Genomic DNA, 17,733 nt, shown 5'->3' on the forward strand with positions numbered 1-17,733 from the left:
GACCTCCTTCTTTTCCACTTTCATGCCTTAAAAGACAGATCTCAAGAAGCAAGAAAAAACAGCACCAAGTTCTGAGTATTTATTTCAGGTAATGGTGGTCTCCAAGGGAAGACTGCAGAAAAGATAGGCATTGCTGTCAACCCCAGGAAAGTCATGTCATCATATGAGAGTACTCAGACCTGCTGCCCACTGAGAAGTGGACTGTTCTCACCAATGGGGCAAGCACGGAGGACCCAGGGCAGACGTAGCCAGTGAGTGCTACTGTGTGGCAGCTGGGAAATGGGGAGAGCTGAGCCCTGCTTCATAAATCTGCGCCTGATATTGGAAGAAGGGGGGGAAATGGTTAGCAATGGACAAAGGCAGACTGTGCTCTTCCAAACAAGGGACACACCCCTATCGCAGGTCTGCTTGGCCTTGATTCTAGTCCCTTTCCCTTCTCCTTACCTCCAGGATTCATCTTCTCTTATTTCTATAGTAACCTCTATCCAACTTCCCTTCTTTGAGAATCTTAGTACCCCAGGCCTTCTGCCCCTCTCAGAAGTGGAGAAGTCATTTCACCTCAGTTGCCCCACATAGAATATTAACAACAGTTATCAGTGTCCTCAACTGATGCACTCTTGCTTCAGCACCAGGTGGTTTATTCACATTGTTTCTAATCCTGACAACAGTTCCACAGGGAAGGTATTAGTTTTCCTACATCTCAGAGGCTCAGAAAGTTTAAGCTGCTTTCCCAAGATCCCACAAGAAAGACTGCAGCCCAGGTCTTTCTAACACCATGCTTCCTTAAAGGGAATGGTAGTTCCTTCTTCCCTTAAGGAAGAGGAAGTGGTAGTAACAAAGGATTGGGGGTCTGGCCTGGATGATGGGGTTCTCACCTATATATTAGAGATGCAAGGACCACAGTCATCAACACCAACAAGATACCCACAAGCAAGGGAGCCTGCCCAAGGCCTGCTTCTTGACCTGTGAACAGAATCCCAGGCACTGCTTCATACAGTGACTTCTCCCTCCCTCTGGCCTCTTCCCACTCCCCTTCAGCCTACCTTAATTACCTACCAGGCATGACAAGCTGGGTGCTGGCCACTGCCAGGCTGTTGGAATCAGCCAAGGACACATTGAGACAGTAGGTCCCTGAGCCACCTGTTAGTACCTGGTGCAGAACCAGCTGACAGGCTGGGCTTGGTGGCACAGGCTGGCATAGCCGCTGGGCTGGAGGCTGGCACCCTGGTGATGAAATATCCATACACGCTTCCTTGGGCAGCCTGGAAGAGGGATCACCTTGCATCAGGGGATCTTGGAAGGGACATGACTCCAGAGATCAATGGTCAACCCAAGAGTTATCAGAGCAATCAGCAGAACACTCACCCGCCTTGGCAGGACACAGTCAGCTCAAATGCACCCCCCTCACTGGATGGCACAGCCTGCAGGATTTCAGCATTCTCAATGCCTTCTGTAGAATTGCAAGATTATAAATTGGGATTCCTTCAGCAGGTCCATAGAGAAGAAAGTCATAGGGCTACTATCCCAATCCCATCCCTATGTCTTCAAAGGAGGATTCTGTCACTTGGGTATTCCTTCTGTCTGGGTAAGTAATTCCTCCCAAGATATGCTCCCACTGGATGTTCCTGGGCAGTATATGTCTCCCTTCATCAGCCCCAGTATAGTCAACACTCACGGACAATATCCAGGGTGAGGGAAAAGGAACCATATCGATACAGAACACAATCCAAGGGGACTTGTCTCTTCACCAGCATTAAGGTGTCTGTACCATCCAGCAGAGGGCTCAGGGACCCTGGCAGGAGAGGATTGAGGAGGCAAAGTCAAGAGACAGATTAGATGACTCACTTGGAGGAAGAGGCCAAGCAGATATTTTTGCAGGTAGAGCTACTGAATCCTGAAGTTACTGGCTTAGAGTCAGACAAGATCTGAGAAATATCATTTTTATTGGTGGGGCGTACTGGGGATTGAACTCAGGGGCACTCAATCACTGAGCCACATCCCCAGCCCTATTTTTAGAGACAGGGTCTCACTGAGTTGCTTAGTACCTTGCTGTTGCTGAGGCTGGCCTCAGTCTCCCAAGCTGCTGGGATTACAGGCATGCACCACCGTGCCAGGCAGAAATATCATTTTATAGATAAGAAAACTGAAGCCCAGAAGAAGAAAATTACCACTTTAGAGTTGCACCATTAAAGGCAAGAGTTAGGAATTTTTGGAAAGTCTCCCAAATGTCTGTCATACCCCACATTGTGCCAGGTCCTAGGCTAGATACTTGATATAGCTCATTTAAGCATCACTATCTCATTCCTCCTATTTTCACTTTGGGACAATAATCTAGAAGTGCAAAATAGGAGGATCAGAATCTTGGAATCTGAGAAATTCTGTGCATTTATGCTTGAACATAAAATGTGATATAAATATATAAATGATCACAGTCTGTTCTCTGGCCTTCCCAGCTCTTCTCCTCAGGGGTAGAGAAGCAACAGCTCTCACATATACTGGGGAAGACCCCAGTTTACTGAACTCCAAATCTCTTGCATGTCATCAAGAGAGGCTTGAGGGCTTTAGAGCTGGTAAGAGCTCTGAGGAGACCATAGTGCTAAACAAAGGATTGGATAATATCTGGGTCCTGGGTGAGACTTTCAGAGTAAAGAAGTGTGAAATATCACTTCTCAATGAACCTCATGCACACTGGGACTCTCTCTCTCTCTGTACATGTGTGTTGTAGATGGACACAATATCTTTTTATTTTTTTAAATATTTTTTAGTTGTAGATGAACGTAACTTTATTATTTTTTTTAATATGGTGCTGAGGATGGAACTCAGTGCCCCACATGTACTAAGCAAGTACTCTACCACTGAGCCACAACCCCAGCCCTTATTTTGATTTATTTATCTTTTTATGTGGTGCTGAGGATTGAACCCAAGGCCTCACACATGCTAGGTAAGTACTCTACCACTGAGCCACAACCTCAGCCCCACATTGTTCCTCTTACCTGTAATACCTTCTGTAGGCATGAATGGGCTAGCATCCAAACCCTCAGGCTCAGGGGTGGGTATCTTTCCAGCTGTGGTCTCCACCATCTCTGCAGTTGTTACCTGTGCAGAGGGCTCTGCAGTTGACATCTCTGCAGGTGTAGTACCTGTAACCTCTGTAGTTGACAACTCCGCAAGTGTGGTATCTATGACCTCTGAGGTTGGTAGCTGCTGCAGTGTAGTACCTGTTCCCTCTGCAGTTGGCATTTGCACAGATGCAGTATTTATGACTTCTGTGGTTTGCACCTGCACAGCTGTGGTTCCAGATGGTTCTGTAGTTGGCACCTGATTGGGTGTAGTACCTATAACTTCTGTAGTAGGCACTTGCCCAATGGTGGTGCCAGGAACCTCTGCAGTTGGCCTATGACCATCTGTGGTGCCTGGAACTGGGGAAAATCCACAGGAGGTAAGAGGAATTGCAGCCTGCAGCACCACCTGAGCAGTGACAGGGCCAGACTCCAGGTAAGTATGAGTGACCACAAGTGCCCGAGAGATCAGAGTCCCAGTACCATCTCCAAAGTCCCAGGTGTAAGAGAGGTCAGCCCCCTTTAAATAGCCACTGGGGTCATGGAGTTGAAGAGCAAAGGTCAGAGGTTGCTTTCTCAGGAAGTGTTTGTTCCCTCCATCCAAGGCTTGCAGCTGGGACACGCTCACGGAGAAAGGTACCTGGTCTGGGATTGGAGCCAGAAAAGGTGAGAACCAGACCTGGGTCAGAGCTTCTCTTTTCACAGCTGTATCCTCTAACCAGAAGCTGGTAGTCACCTGGCAATTCACTGGCTCTAAGCCCCACTGCCAACTCCTCTGCCAAGGTCTTCCTGGCCCTACCCCTTGAAGGTAGCATACCATTTCCCCTCTCCCCTATAGTCTGCCCAAGCTTCTCCATCTTCTCCTGCCCTATGAGTGGCCTTGCCAATTCCTTACCAGTAATGGTGAAGGCTGAGCTGGAGTGAGCAAGGGGCACGTAGCTCTGGGATCCCCGGTGATGGTAGACAGTCACTTCCATGGTGTGTGTGCCCAGCATTGCCTGTCCTGTCCCAATGCTCAGCCTGGACACTGGACCCCCCAGAACTTGCCAGTATTGGCCTGAGGTTTTTGAAAAGAAAATCAGAAATGGGGAGGCTACTGGTCAGAAGGAATTGGAGCAGGATATGAAAAAGAACACCAGAGAAAGGAGATGAGGAAGTATATTAAGGATGATCATTTCAAAGAGTGTTGGGAAGGCTGTGACATAGTGGGGAAAAGAAGGGGTTCGCATGTGTGTGTGCGTGGGTGTGGGTGTGGAGGGGGGCATCCCATGGGGTAGGACTTTACAATTGGGAAAGGGTTGCCAGAGTTGGCTGGGGCTATAGCTCAATAGTACGAGGTGTGTACAAGGCCTGGGTTTGATCCCCAGCCCTGCCCCCAGCCCCAAGAAAAAGAGCTGAAAGGGAGTTAGGTGCTATGAATGAGGAAAGAGCCAGAGGGGAAAAAGGATTAGGGGAAATCACAGAAGTTAAGGGATGGGGCCAAAAAGAAAGGTGAACAACATGTAAGAAGAAGTAAATATAGGTACGTAGAGACAGGTCAGAGAAGGGAAACTCTCACCCCAGGTCTTCCAGACATAAACAAATCTTCTTCTTTGAGACAAAGGGCCAGATGGGCAGGGTCCACCATCAGGGAAGATGCAGGCATCATCAGGTTCCTGGGGGTACACTGGTTCTCCTCCCCATACCTGACTCCCTGAAAGTTAAATACAATCAACTTTTTCAGCACTGGGGATTGAACCCAGGGGCACTTTACTACCAGTCCTTTTTAGTTTTAATATTGAGGCAGGGTCTTGCTTAGTTGTCCAGGCTGGCCTTGAACTTGCAAGCCTCCTGTCTTGGCTTCTGGAGTCCCCAGGATTTCAGGCATGTGCCACTAGCCCTAGCATTCTGCTGTATACATCAAAACCCTTAAAATAGCTCCTAGGGCATCAGATAGGGGCTCTAGTAATACTAGATAGAAAGTACAATCTCTATTGTATAACCCATTTGGGGTTGTAGTTGGGGCTGGGGGTATGTGGACACTCCAATTTAATATTTACTTATATACATACATATACGAGAAAGACTGGGCTGGGCATGGTGGCATATGCCTATAATCCCAGCAGCTCGGAAGGCTGAGACAGGAGGACCTCAAGTTCAAAGCCAACCTCAACAACTTAGTTAGGCCCTAAGAACTCTGTGAGACCCTGTGTGTAAATAAATGACAAAAAAGGGCTCAGGATTCGGCTCAGTGATTAAGCATCCCTGGGTTCAATCCCTTGTACCAAAAAAAAAAAACAAAAAACAAAAAACAGAGAGAGAGAGAGAGAGAGAGAGACTGGAAGGCCATCTATCAAAATATTTATGATGGTTTTCTCAAATTAGTGAAATAAAAAATAACAGAATCAGCTAACATTTATTGATTCTTTCCTATAGGCTAGAGTAGCCCAATGCTGAGTACTTTATAGAATATCACATTTTTATCCTTATAACAACCTTTCAGGGAAGGTACTACCCCTGTTATGTGGATGAGGAAATGGAAGCACAAAACAGCTAAGTTACTAGTCCAGGATACATACTAGTGACAAATTTGAATCTAGATCTGCCCAACTTCTGGATTCTGCTGTCCCTCAGTTTGAGAACTATCACTTTCTTTACTTTCTGCTTTATGCATGTTTTCTAATACTACTACAATGAATTTGTATCACATATATAATTTGTTTAAAAAATATAGGGAGGCTGGGAGCAGTGGTGCACATCTATAATTCCAGAGACTTGGAGACTGAGGCAGGAGGATTACAAGTTCAAGGCCAGCCTGGACAATTTAGCGAAGACCCTGTCATAAAATAAAATAAAGTAAAATAAAATAAAATGGCTGGGGATGTAGCTCAGAGGTAGAGTGGTCCTAGGCTCAATTCCCAGAACCCCACTGAATAAATTAAGTAAATAAATAAATAGTAGAGGGAGAAATGGAATATTCCTGGGGCTCCCTGGGGACACCAAGGAATCTGAGCCCTAGGAATAAGGCTTTGAAGTAGGGTTGTACTTACCATTGATGATGGTGGTATTGGCCCAGATAACCTGCCCATCTGGCAGTACCTTTTGGCTTTCAGGGAAGTGCAGGGCAATAGAGAAGGAGGTATTTGCACCAATCAGTGTAGGCCCATCATTACTGACCTCCAGGGACACTTGACCACCTGGGAAGAGAAGTTGCATTAGTGTGGACTCCTTGGCTTCCCCTCCCCATTTATCTTTCCCCTTCCTGTCTTCCCAAGCTGCATTCAACCCACTTCTTGCTTTCCTCCCCATCATATTCCCACCATACTCTCCCCAGAACTTTCAATTTCCCACCTCTCCAGCAGTCAGGCCTCTGGACTTCTGTCCACTCTGGATACAGCTGCCTGTTCCAGGCTTTAGTTCTGAGCTGCCTCAAGACTCCAAGCCAGTCCTGGTCTCTGGGTCCTGAAAGGAATGTGCCACGAGGACTCTAGGATCCTCAATCAGTCCCTTTTCAAGGGTCACTCCACTCATTCTCGTATTCAAAGGCATTTTAATTTACTGAATACCCACCACATATTAAGCGCTATTTAAGGCACAAAAGACTTAAGAAGAATAAGATAAGTCTCTGAAGAGATTCAAGGTTGAGTATAAGAAAGGAAAGGAGTATATACATACATTATTGTAATTCAAGACACTGTTTAATATGTGCCATAATATACATAACATGTAGTGTAACAAAATGAGAAACTAAACAGGCTAATTTCACAAGAGCAGATTGGGGAGGACTTCTATGAGAAGTTGCCCCAGGACTAGCATGAGCAAATGCACAGAGGAATGGAGGCACGTGGCATGTCAGGGGACTACTAGCATTGTGTCGTTGCACACTATGACTTAGAAGATGGGGTGGGGCCTTTGAGTATCAGACTAAAAGGGTTTAGCCTTTATCCTGCATGCTAGGCCAATTTTGAAGGTATTTTTTTTTAATTGAGATTTAATCATGTACCATAAAATTTACCCTTTAAAAGCTTTTACTTTTTATTATTTATTTTTATTTTGAGACCGGGTCTCTCTAAGTTGCTTAAGTCCTTGCTAACTTACAGAAGTTGGCCTCGAGTTTGTGATCCTCCTGCCTCAGTCTCCTGAGTTGCTGGGATTACAGGAGATTACAGGCATGCACCACCCATGCCTGGCAACCCTTCGAAAACTTTTTTTTAATAAAGAATTTATTATGGTTAATTAAAATATTGTACTACATGACAACTCTGGTTTGAAATATATTCCATTTTTGAATACAAAAATGCAGTTGTGGTTCAACTTTGGGGATATACAATAAAAAGAAAACCAAATTTCAAATCATCAGTTAACTCAGGAAAGGAGGTAACCTTTCAGAGTCAACTTCATTGAGACAGTGTCAAAACTGGAACTAGGATCAAAATTAAAAAAACCATAATTTTCATATGAAAATTTGAAAGCTTTTAAAACACAATTGCCTTAGTATTTTAGAAAGATCACTATAGCAAGCAGAGAATGGATAAGAAGTAGTCAGAAGTTCAGGATAGGGACAGAGCAGCAAAATTATTATAACTGACTAAGAGAGAGGTCTGAGAGAAAAACAAAGGATATGTTGGATCTCCATATACCCTTACCTAGATTCAACAGCTATCAACATTTTGCCATATTTGTCTTATCCTTACTGTTTTGTTTTTGGTACTGGGGATTGAACCCAGGGGTGCTTAACTACTGAGCCAGACTTCCAGCCCTTTTAATATTTTATTTAAAGACAAGGTCTCACTTAGTTGCTTTAGGGCCTCACTAGGTTGCCGAAACTGGCTTTGAACTTGAGATCCTCCTGCCTCAGCCTCCAGAGCTGCTGAAGATTTCAGGCAGGAGCTATTGTGCCCAGCTTCATTGTTATTTTTGTTTTAGGCTACAATATTTAAAAGCAACTCTCAGGGTTATATTAACCCTATGGACTTTAAAAAATATGAATATTTTCCTGTGTAAGCACAATGCCCTTTCACACTAGGATAAACCTATCAGATAAATAGCAGTCCATATAAAATTTCATGATTTTCTTGGTTTTTTTTTTTTTTTTTTTTTTTTCCGGTGAGGAGGCAGGGACTGGGGATTGAACCCAGAACTTTTCACATGCTAAGCACAAGTTCTGCTGAGTTCCACACCCAGCCCATTCTTTTTAATTTTTTTTTGAAATTTTAATTACTTTTTATTGAAAACTGCACTGAACACTAAATGTTCACCTTTAAATAAACAAGTACTGTAATGGTAACTCACACTAAAAGGAAACATACTTCTGAGAGTCATTTGTCCTTTTGGGACAGGTTGAAATTTTTCTTTTGTCACAAAAACAGGAATGTACCTTTACAAAGGCTCAAAATAGGCCATCTTTTTATGCAAAAAGGCAATGATTCACAAAAGACTATGAATAGAACATGTAACTTGTTGATACAAATCTAATGGAATTTGTTAAAATCAATCACATCTAATAACACATCTAGAGTGTTCTTGCATAAAAGACTCCAGCCCATTCTTATGATTTAAAAAATCAGGATTCAATATGTAAGCACAATCTTTTAAGAGCCTCAGATGGATGGCGTGAACAGAATATTTTCAGAAAATATTAAGAAACACAGTAAAAGAAAAAGAATTGAAACTGCAGCACAAATGGGGGAAGTCAATCAAGGAGAACTTACTAGAAGTCTGTGAGAATCGGGATCTAGAGAGAGAAAGGTTGGGGTATGATTTATATATTTCAGCATAGCAGAAACTACCCTCCATTTCTTTTCTTTTTCTTTTTTTCTTTTTTCCTTTTCTGGAACCCAGAGCTTTACTACTGATCTATATCCCCAGTTCTTTTTTTTTTTTTTTTTTTTTTTAATTTGTTTAGTTGTAAGTGGATATGATACCTTTTTAATTTTATTTTTATTTGGTGTTGAGGATGGTGGAACCCAGGGCCTCATGTGTGCTAGGCAAGTGCTCTACCACTGAGCCACAACCTCAGCCCTCCCCAGATATTTTTCTTTTTTTTTTTTTCAATTAAGAAAATCATTTTTTTTAAATAATTATTATGCATGAATTCATAGAGAATAGGTTCCAGCAGCTCAGGCTCCTTTCCATTTGTTCTCACAAAATGTGTTTCTCTGGGTGGAGCTGGTTGGCGATTCAGCTGAAGCCAGGTACCTTTCTCTTTGGCTTCCTTCTTTTTCCTGATCATTTTCCTTCACCCGTTTCAGAAAACTGTCTCGGCTCTTAGAGTACTTAATATGCTCAATACGCACATTAATTTTCTTGGCAAGAATCTTGCATTTAACTTGCTTATTCACAAGAATGCCAACAGCATTCTGGGTAACATTGTAGATCTCTCAGTTTTGTCATGTTGACATTTGTGGGGCATTCCGTTTTGAACAGTACCCATTCCCGTACAATATCACCCTCCTTGTAGATTCGCATACATGTGGCCAAAGGAACAACTCCATGTTTTCTTTCTTAATATTTTGTTTTAGGTGGACACAATACCTTTATTTTTATGTGGTGCTGAGGATGGAACCCAGTGCCTCACGCATGTTAGGTGAGCACTCTACCACTGAGCCACAACCTCAGCCCTCCATGTTTTCTAAAAGGCCTAAAGCGCATTTATCGGGTTCCTTCCCTCTTTCTCTTTGTGTTTGTCATTTTGGCAAATTACTGGAAGATAGCGATTCCCGCTAAAAGGAAGGGCTTTATTTCATTTTGAGACAGAGTCCTACTAAGTTGTTGAGGCTGGTCTCAAAATTGCTCTTTTCCTGTCTCAGCCTCTCAAGTAGCTGGGATTATAGCATGCACCACCACACCTGGTTTATCCTCACCTCATTTCTTTCTTTTTTGGTACTCGGGATTGAACCCGGGGTGCTTAACCCCTGAGTCATATCCCCAGTCCCTTTTATTTTTATTTTTATTTTTGAAACAAGGTCTCTCTAAGTTGTTTAAGGCCTCCCTAAATTGCTGAGGCAGGTTTTGAATTTAGGAACTCCTGCCTCAGTCTTCTGAATTGCTGGAATTACAGGCATGTGTCCCCATGCCTGACTCCTTGCCTGGCTCCTCATCCCATTTGTCTTTTTATTTTATTTTGTTTTTAGTAAAAGTCCATCTCCCCCCCCCCCCCCCCCCCCCCCCCGTGGTGCTGGGATTGAACCCAGGACCTTATGCATGTGAAGCAAGCACTCTACCTCACCCCATGGGGATGATCTGGAATCATTTCATTGAGCTTCCCACCAGTAGAGCAAGAGAAGTCATGAGATGCTCCATGCTTTCTCCACTTCCAACCCTCCCTCCTCAGAGCAGCACGGGACATTCCAGACCCTCTCACTACCAACACCATCACCACCCCTTGCTCCTGTCACGAGGACCCAATCTCCCAGATCCCTTTCATGTGATGCTCAGCTGAGACCCCCTCTGCCTGTCTCTCCCAGTCCCAGAACAAAAGGTCTAACTAAGCTGTGTTCACCCATTACCACCCCAACGGGGGGGATTGTAGCACCTCTTTATACTCTTTATACAACACATTTTCTCACTCCCCATTTTATATCCTCTACCCCCAAGTACCTGAGGCATTACCTAAAAGAATCTCTTCACCCTTGTGGAGTCCCAGCTCCAGCTTACTGCCCAGGGGGTCCTCAAACTTAGCACCACAAAGAGCCACTATTCTTTTTCCCCTCCAAGCAGACAATTTTTTTCATGCTCAATCTCAATTTTCCATGTAGGGAAGGAGCCAGGTTCCCATATCCTTACTAAATCAAACAGGTGGGAAAAGCCTGAAATATTATTAGCATCTCACATTAGGAGGGGGAAAACCAGAACAGGTGTTCAATCCCTAATTAACACCTCCTATCCACACACCCACACTCACCTTCTGTGGCCCCCACAGCCAGCAGAGCACTTATCACACACAAATGGAGAAAGCACCTTCTCAACACCACATCCATCCTGTTCTTCCCTTCAGCAACCAAAGGCGCTGGGGGGTCTGGAAAGAAACCCCTATATAAGAAAAGGGAGCTGATTTGCATAGCCCTTCCTCCTGTTCATCTAGGGGAGGTGTGGGAGGGGCGAAAGAACTAGAGAGAGGCAGAACTGACAAGGGATCCGAGTTCCTGGACATTCCTTTCCCATCAGGCTACTCAATGACAGTTTCTGGTTTCATTGGGTCACTCTCACCTTGTCACACTCTATCACCTGAGAAAGAGTTGACCGACAGGCAACTACATAACACACACCCGACGCAAATCAATAAGTTGCGTTAAACCAAGAATCTTCAAAAACACTGAAACAGAATCTTTGCATCCAAAAGCAGAGGGTATCGGGGTAGGCTGAGAGGCGGAGGCAACAACTCCTTTGAGGCTCACGAGTCCTTTAAGATTCCAGGCTTTCTGCTTTTCAAAGTAGGCGCCCTGAGCCGAGTGAAATTTAATTTTAGGTCGATACATATTTTCCTAAAGGGTTGTGAAAGTACTGATTTAGAGATCAGGGAATTCCTACAGACTAGAGACACAGGACACTCGAGCAGGAACTTGGGAAAAGATGTCCAGGCGCCTCACTCAGAAAGAAACTAGCCTTGCCCCTCAGAACCAAACTTGCACCGGGCGGTATCTTTCACCGCGAGGAGCGCTGGGCTCGCCCAGTCCCCTCTGACGTCCACCAATTGGAAGGGCAGGGGGCGGAGCCAGGGAAACGCGGGAAGGAGGGGAGGGGCCTCTGGTGGCGGTCGGGAACTGGTGGGGGGAGGCGGCAACATTGTTTCAAGTTGGACAAATTGACAAGAGCCAGACATAGATTGCGTTCCATCCCGACCTGGGGCCACGGTGCTGAGCTCTGTTTCCCCCTCCTCGGCCTCCGAGAGTCAGGGCCCGCTTTCTGCAGGGTTCCCAGGCCCCCGCTCCAGGGCCGGGCTACCCTACTCGCTAGCGCTTCATGGAGAACTTCCAAAAGGTGGAAAAAATCGGAGAGGGCACGTACGGAGTTGTGTACAAAGCCAAAAACAAGTTGACCGGAGAAGTGGTGGCGCTTAAGAAAATCCGCCTGGACACGTGAGTGGCCTCTGTAACCCGGACTCCTAACTAGGGAGCTCCTTGACTGTGCCCCCCCATCCCCGCCCCCACCCACCCAACAGGCGAGTAGCCGTCCGGGGACCGGAAGGTAGCAGGGAGGGACTTCTTTTGAAGTGAAGGGGTGGGTAGGTGTGGTAGAGGGTTCCCCTGGGCAGAGTGTAGGGTAGTGTAGAATCCGTGGAAAACTTCCTTCCCATACTGAGCCCGCTGAAGTCCCCAAAAGAGCAGCCACGGAGACTCGGGAATAGAAAGGAGGCCTCTGGGATTGAGTCCAGGACTTCCTATGGATTTGAGTTATGTGGGGACCAGTAAAGAACACCTTTCTGAATGAGCAGTCCGCCTCACTGCCCCAACCCCACCCTCATCTTAGAATTCTCTCTCTCTTTCAAAAGAATGGCAGTTGAACCTCGCTGGCCTGCCTCTCGGGAAACTGGGTGCAACTCTCAATTTTTCTCTGCTTCACCTTCACCAGGAGGCTTTACTTACCTACCTCTGGAAAAAGAGGAAATAATGACCTTAATATGTCTGTCTGAAAGCCACACCCTGACTACCCAAGAATTACCTCCTTTTTACCCTTCCTCTTTGACTTTCCAAGGGGATACTGGGGTGGTGTCTCCTTGGGGGAAAGGAATGACTGGACTGGGAAGAGGAATATTTGTAACCATATTCCCATCTCTGCTTTTCCAACCTCTCCAAGTGAGACTGAGGGTGTACCTAGTACTGCCATCCGTGAGATCTCTCTGCTCAAGGAACTTAATCACCCTAATATTGTCAAGTAAGTATGTTCTGAGAGGTGATCTAATAGGGAAGGAGAATGAGTTCTCTCTGGGTAGTCTGGGCATTTCTCTCCTGCACCTCCATTTTCTAGACCTTCTCTTCCACAGGCTGCTGGATGTCATCCACACGGAAAATAAACTCTACCTGGTTTTTGAATTTTTACACCAAGACCTCAAGAAATTCATGGATGCCTCTGCCCTTACTGGCATTCCTCTTCCCCTAATCAAGGTAATGCTCATCATCTATCCTGCACATGTTTTTGGGGGTCTAGAGGTAGGCAATTCAGACTGGGTGATAATTTGTTATCTTGGCCTCCTTCCCAGTTTGCCCCCAACCCCCTTTCTTTTGTGTCTTTTCCCCTGCTCATTATATTCATTAACCCCAGGGTTGGGCTGAAGAATCAAAGTTGAAACTCTAGTGAGGCAACTCAGAAGCTCAGGTGAGAGGTCAGATGAAACTCAGATAAATGGGAGTTGGTAAATTCCTCCAAAAAGCCCTTCCACCTGTTTAGTGGAAAAAAATAGCCAGTGAATCTCTGTTGCCTGTTTGGGCCTTGGTTCTTTGCTCCCAGAGCTACTTTCTTTCAATCTAACAACAGACATTTAGTCAACACACATTTATTAAATATCTTTAATGTGTTAGGTACAAGGTATGGAAAGGGATCCACAACTGACCTTGTCCTTTTTTTTTGAGTACTGGGAATTGAACCCAGGGCTCCTTACCATTGAGCTATAATTTAATTTTTATTTTGAGACAGGGTTTCACTAACTTACTTAGGGTCTTACTAAATTGCTGAGACTGGCCTCGAATTTCTGATCCTCCTGCCTTAGCCTCCAGAGTCACTGGGATTATAGGCATGTGCCATAGCACCTGGCTTAAGACCTGGTCTTCATCCGCACTGGACTGACAGTACAATGGAAGCAATAGCTTTTAAACATGCAGTTATAATCTAACATAGTAAAAGTTTGAGTTTGGGGGGCAAAGAGCAAACCCTGATCTGCTCATTGTGATGGAGAAACACAATCCTTCATGTCTCTTTTTTCAGAGCTATCTATTTCAGCTGCTCCAGGGCCTAGCTTTCTGCCATTCTCATCGCGTTCTGCACCGAGACCTTAAACCTCAGAATCTGCTTATCAATGCAGAGGGAGCCATCAAGCTAGCAGACTTTGGACTAGCCAGAGCCTTTGGAGTCCCTGTTCGTACTTATACCCACGAGGTAAATCTCTATGCTTTTATTCTCTGAGCATCCTAGGAAGTATTAACAAGGGCATTCAAAAGGTACTAAAAATATGTGGCAAACAATTTCTCTGTTGGTAGATGGAAAGAATCTCTAACAACTAAGTGGTCTTTGGGTATACACAGGTCTTTAGTATTAGCCTCATAATTTGAGGCTAACTGGACTTGGATTTCAAGCCAACACAGTTGGATGGCTCACCATTAAAATTATGACCATTTGTCTGGAGTTTTTCAGGAATGTCTCAAATAGGGGTTCAGAAAATATGGTTCCTAGAGTCATGGGACTAAGCTAACTCTGGGCTAAGAAGTTGTGTGTAGTCATTTCTATTAGAGGAAATCAAAAGGAGGGAAGGAAGCTACTTAGAGGCTGAGAACAGAATTTTGGTGAGTAGTTAAGATGTGGGAATCTCTGTGCCCCATAAACCATCCCTCTCCTTCCTATTCTTGTCCCCTAGGTGGTAACCCTATGGTATCGGGCACCGGAAATCCTTCTGGGATGCAAATACTACTCCACAGCTGTGGATATCTGGAGCCTGGGCTGTATCTTTGCTGAGATGGTATGGAGGCTTACCCAAGTTTCACCCAACCTACTCCTCCCCACATGCAAAAACAACAGAATTATTTCTTGGCTCAAAACCACGGCCCTTTTGCCACAGGGTTTTCCAGAGCAGCACCAGAGGCAGAGTTTGGGGAGATAGGACTGTTGCCCTTGATATCAACTATAATGTTAGAATGTCCTCCGACAGACTTTGTATCTAATATACATCTCTTATCACTGAAGTGAGCTAAATCATTTCTGTGGATATTAGCCTGTTTTAGCTTTATTCTGCATATATTTGGAAGAATGAGTTTCATTTAGTGCCTCCTTCATTTGGCTTGCATACTTTGTTGCTGAGGCAGGCCTCAAACTTGTGATCCTTCTGCCATGGCCTCCAGAGTAGCTGGGATTACAGGCATGTGCCACCATGCCTGCCCTGTATACCTTATTATAGTGTGCCAAGAAGGTAGTGAAGCCAACTGTATTTATCTACACCCTTCATTTAAATTACAGACTTCAATCATGTCCCCCCTCAACCTCTGGCTTTTCAGATTGAAGGATCCTTGAGGCCCGGCCTTACATGGGCTCTCCCATTCCCTTTAATACAACAGTGGAATAAGCTGAATCTGCAAATCAGCAATACGTTTTGTAATCCTTTATCTAAGTTGAAACTGGTGGCTTGGAGACCATTAGCCTATCTATACATATATGAATAAATAAATAAATAAATAAACATATATATTATTATATATATATATATATATAATGTGCATTTCTCCCAGTGCATTACCTTACAATTGCCCATATTCCTCTCTCAATTCATCAACAAATATTTGTTAAGCACCTAGTGTGTACCCAGCACCATGCTAAGTGCTGTGGGGAACACAGAAGAAATGGAAGACACAGTCTCTGCCCGCTGTGCTCCTATCTAGAAGTGGCTGCATCACAAGGAGGGGGGATGACCGCAGTGTCTACCCCACACCCCGTGAGTGGCTTGGGATCCCTTTGCTACACATCAGTGGCACCCCAGACATTCACCCCCTCCCAGCCCCACCCAGCCTTGGGGATCTGCAAAGGCATGGTTGGGGGAAGGAAGGAGGGGGCAAGGAGACAGATGAAGGGACTTCATTGTCTCAGGCTCTGTGTGACCGACCCCATGAAAGGCCCTGGGGAGGGAGTCATGGGGCCCTGCTGACCTTCTACTGCCTGTGGGAACCTCCTTTGTACGGAGGTTCTGTACTGATGTCATTGTGGGTCTTGGCCTTTCCTCTTTTCCCATTTTCAGGTGACTCGTCGGGCCCTATTCCCCGGAGATTCTGAGATTGACCAGCTCTTCCGGATTTTTCGGACTCTGGGGACTCCAGATGAGGTGGTTTGGCCAGGAGTTACTTCTATGCCTGATTATAAGCCTAGTTTCCCCAAATGGGCCCGGCAAGATTTTAGCAAAGTTGTGCCTCCCCTGGATGAAGATGGACGAAGCTTGTTATCGGTAAGAATGGGGAGTGGACACCTGTTACCCCCTCTTTCATTTCCTCAGGAAAGGGCTTTTCCAGGATGAAGGAAGGCTGACATCCTGGGCCTCAGCATTTCCTTAGTCCTTGCTTCCCTAAGTCAGCATGCTAGTTCATATATGGGAGGAGGGAAATGAGAACCTGGGTAAAATAGTCTGGTTTCCTGATTTCTAAGAACACATTGCTGCCCACTTAGTCTAGTGTCACATCACTGAAGTCAGCATACATCTTTCCTTCCAGCAAATGCTGCACTACGACCCCAACAAGCGAATTTCGGCAAAAGCAGCTCTGACTCACCCATTCTTCCAAGATGTGACCAAGCCAGTACCCCACCTTCGACTCTGATGTTCTTCTCCAAGTCCTCACCCAAGTCTCACTCTCTCCTCCAGTGTGGGTTTGACCTGGCTTGACTCTGGGCTATTTGGACTCAGGTGGGCCCTCTGATCTTTTCTGGGTGCCTTAACACTTGCCTTCCCCTCTCATCCAACCTGCTCTGGGCATACAGGGCTAGAGAGGAGGAACAGGTGAAAATGTAAAGAAGTTTCAGTATTAGATGCACTTAACTCAGCTTCTACCACCCTTCCTCCCTCTTTTTAGTCATTGCTGGTTTTCAAAACAAAATTGACTGATTGTTCTCTTCCCCACATTGGGTTTGCCATTCCAATTGCTGAATGCCCCATAGTTATTCCCTGTGTTTGGGATGACCAGTGACCCCAAATCTCCTGCTGCCACTGTTTTTGTAAAGGCCAGCTGATAGCAGGGGACAGAGTTGGAATGTTTGAGAACCAAACAAAACAAAACCATGGGGAAGGATCTGTTTTAAAGAATTAGGTTAAAAAATAGATCCAATCAGTTTACAACCTAGTTTTAGTGTTTCATCTCACCTAACAGGCTGGGGAAACTCAAGACAGAGCCCCATTGGGGAAGCAGAAGAAAAGATTGCCTATAGACCCCTTGTCTGTCCCTCCTATGGGCAAAGAGGAGTCTGGGAGGCCCAGAGGACAGGGATTATGCTTCATTCTGACCTGTGGCTTCATTATGGCCTTATGAGGCAGGTGAGATGTTTGAATTTCTCTTTTCCTTTTATGATTTTAGTTCTTGCCAGGGATCTCTGCTCCCATCTTCCTCTGGAAGTTGTCTCTTGCCCCATAAGAGTGAAGTTAGGATTTAGATATCATTTGGAGAATGCTGGTACTTTTTCAGGGTTGTGCCTGAGTGAGGGCATTGGGAAAAATTATTTCTTACAAAGAAGGATGAACAATTATATTTATATATCAGGTTATAGGGTTTTTTTTTGTTTTTTTTTTTTTTTTTGGTCAAGAGTGGCTGGATTTGTTGCCATGTGCACCTTGGGGTTTTGTAATTTTAATATTTTTAAAAAGTACTTTTTCTTTTTATGATTTTGTTTCTCATCTCCCACCCAACCCTTGAGTGCTCTTTCTCTATTAACATTATTTGTAATTTAGTTTGTAATTCATTAAAAAAAAAAAGTTGCTAGTTTTATAGTTCATCTTCTTCCTCTTTAACATTTATTA

The 17,733-nt window shown here is 44.8% G+C and overlaps 2 protein-coding genes and 1 pseudogene across 4 annotated transcripts in view; 1 reads left to right on the top strand and 2 right to left on the bottom strand.

The window, feature by feature from the left end:
* Positions 1–39: 39 nt before the first annotated feature.
* PMEL (premelanosome protein) overlaps positions 40–17,733 on the bottom strand; it is a 40,705-nt gene continuing 23,011 nt past the window's right edge. Inside the window, exons 3-13 of the mRNA XM_079140541.1 lie at positions 10,942–11,055; positions 6,390–6,500; positions 6,089–6,235; positions 4,618–4,752; positions 3,955–4,116; positions 2,994–3,704; positions 1,676–1,792; positions 1,366–1,450; positions 1,057–1,262; positions 876–963; positions 40–315 (exon numbers count right to left, since the gene is read on the bottom strand). Coding sequence (XP_078996667.1) covers positions 174–315; positions 876–963; positions 1,057–1,262; positions 1,366–1,450; positions 1,676–1,792; positions 2,994–3,704; positions 3,955–4,116; positions 4,618–4,752; positions 6,089–6,235; positions 6,390–6,500; positions 10,942–11,017 — 1,980 coding nt within the window. The 5' untranslated portion in view covers positions 11,018–11,055 and the 3' untranslated portion in view covers positions 40–173. The remainder of the gene's footprint in view (positions 316–875; positions 964–1,056; positions 1,263–1,365; positions 1,451–1,675; positions 1,793–2,993; positions 3,705–3,954; positions 4,117–4,617; positions 4,753–6,088; positions 6,236–6,389; positions 6,501–10,941; positions 11,056–17,733) is intronic.
* LOC306662049 (large ribosomal subunit protein eL21-like) lies at positions 8,464–9,728 on the bottom strand (annotated as a pseudogene). The gene is made up of 2 exons: positions 9,641–9,728; positions 8,464–9,526 (listed from the first exon to the last, which is right to left on the bottom strand). The product of its transcript is annotated as a large ribosomal subunit protein eL21-like (transcript).
* Positions 11,769–17,695, top strand: CDK2 (cyclin dependent kinase 2). Of its 2 annotated transcripts, XM_079140552.1 has the most exons (8): positions 11,769–12,115; positions 12,834–12,911; positions 13,021–13,141; positions 13,959–14,129; positions 14,605–14,706; positions 15,529–15,672; positions 15,973–16,176; positions 16,439–17,695. In XM_079140552.1, the coding sequence occupies exons 1-8, from the start codon at positions 12,000–12,002 to the stop codon at positions 16,541–16,543; spliced, it is 1,041 nt and encodes a 346-aa protein (XP_078996678.1). In that variant the 5' UTR covers positions 11,769–11,999; the 3' UTR covers positions 16,544–17,695. The 2 variants fall into 2 exon arrangements, with proteins under 2 accessions (XP_078996678.1, XP_078996679.1); XM_079140553.1 differs by lacking the exon at positions 15,529–15,672 and having other exon boundaries at positions 11,770–12,115.

Source organism: Sciurus vulgaris, assembly GCF_902686455.1.
Source record: "Sciurus vulgaris genome assembly, chromosome: 5".
Classification (NCBI taxonomy): Eukaryota; Metazoa; Chordata; class Mammalia; order Rodentia; family Sciuridae; genus Sciurus; species Sciurus vulgaris.

Coding starts and splice junctions, on each gene's coding strand:
- CDK2 (XM_079140552.1), top strand. CDS start 12,000: ATGGAGAACTTCCAAAAGGTGGAAAAAATCGGAGAGGGCACGTACGGA. Junction 12,116..12,833: donor AAGAAAATCCGCCTGGACAC/GTGAGTGGCCTC, acceptor AACCTCTCCAAG/TGAGACTGAGGGTGTACCTA. Junction 12,912..13,020: donor AATCACCCTAATATTGTCAA/GTAAGTATGTTC, acceptor TCTCTTCCACAG/GCTGCTGGATGTCATCCACA.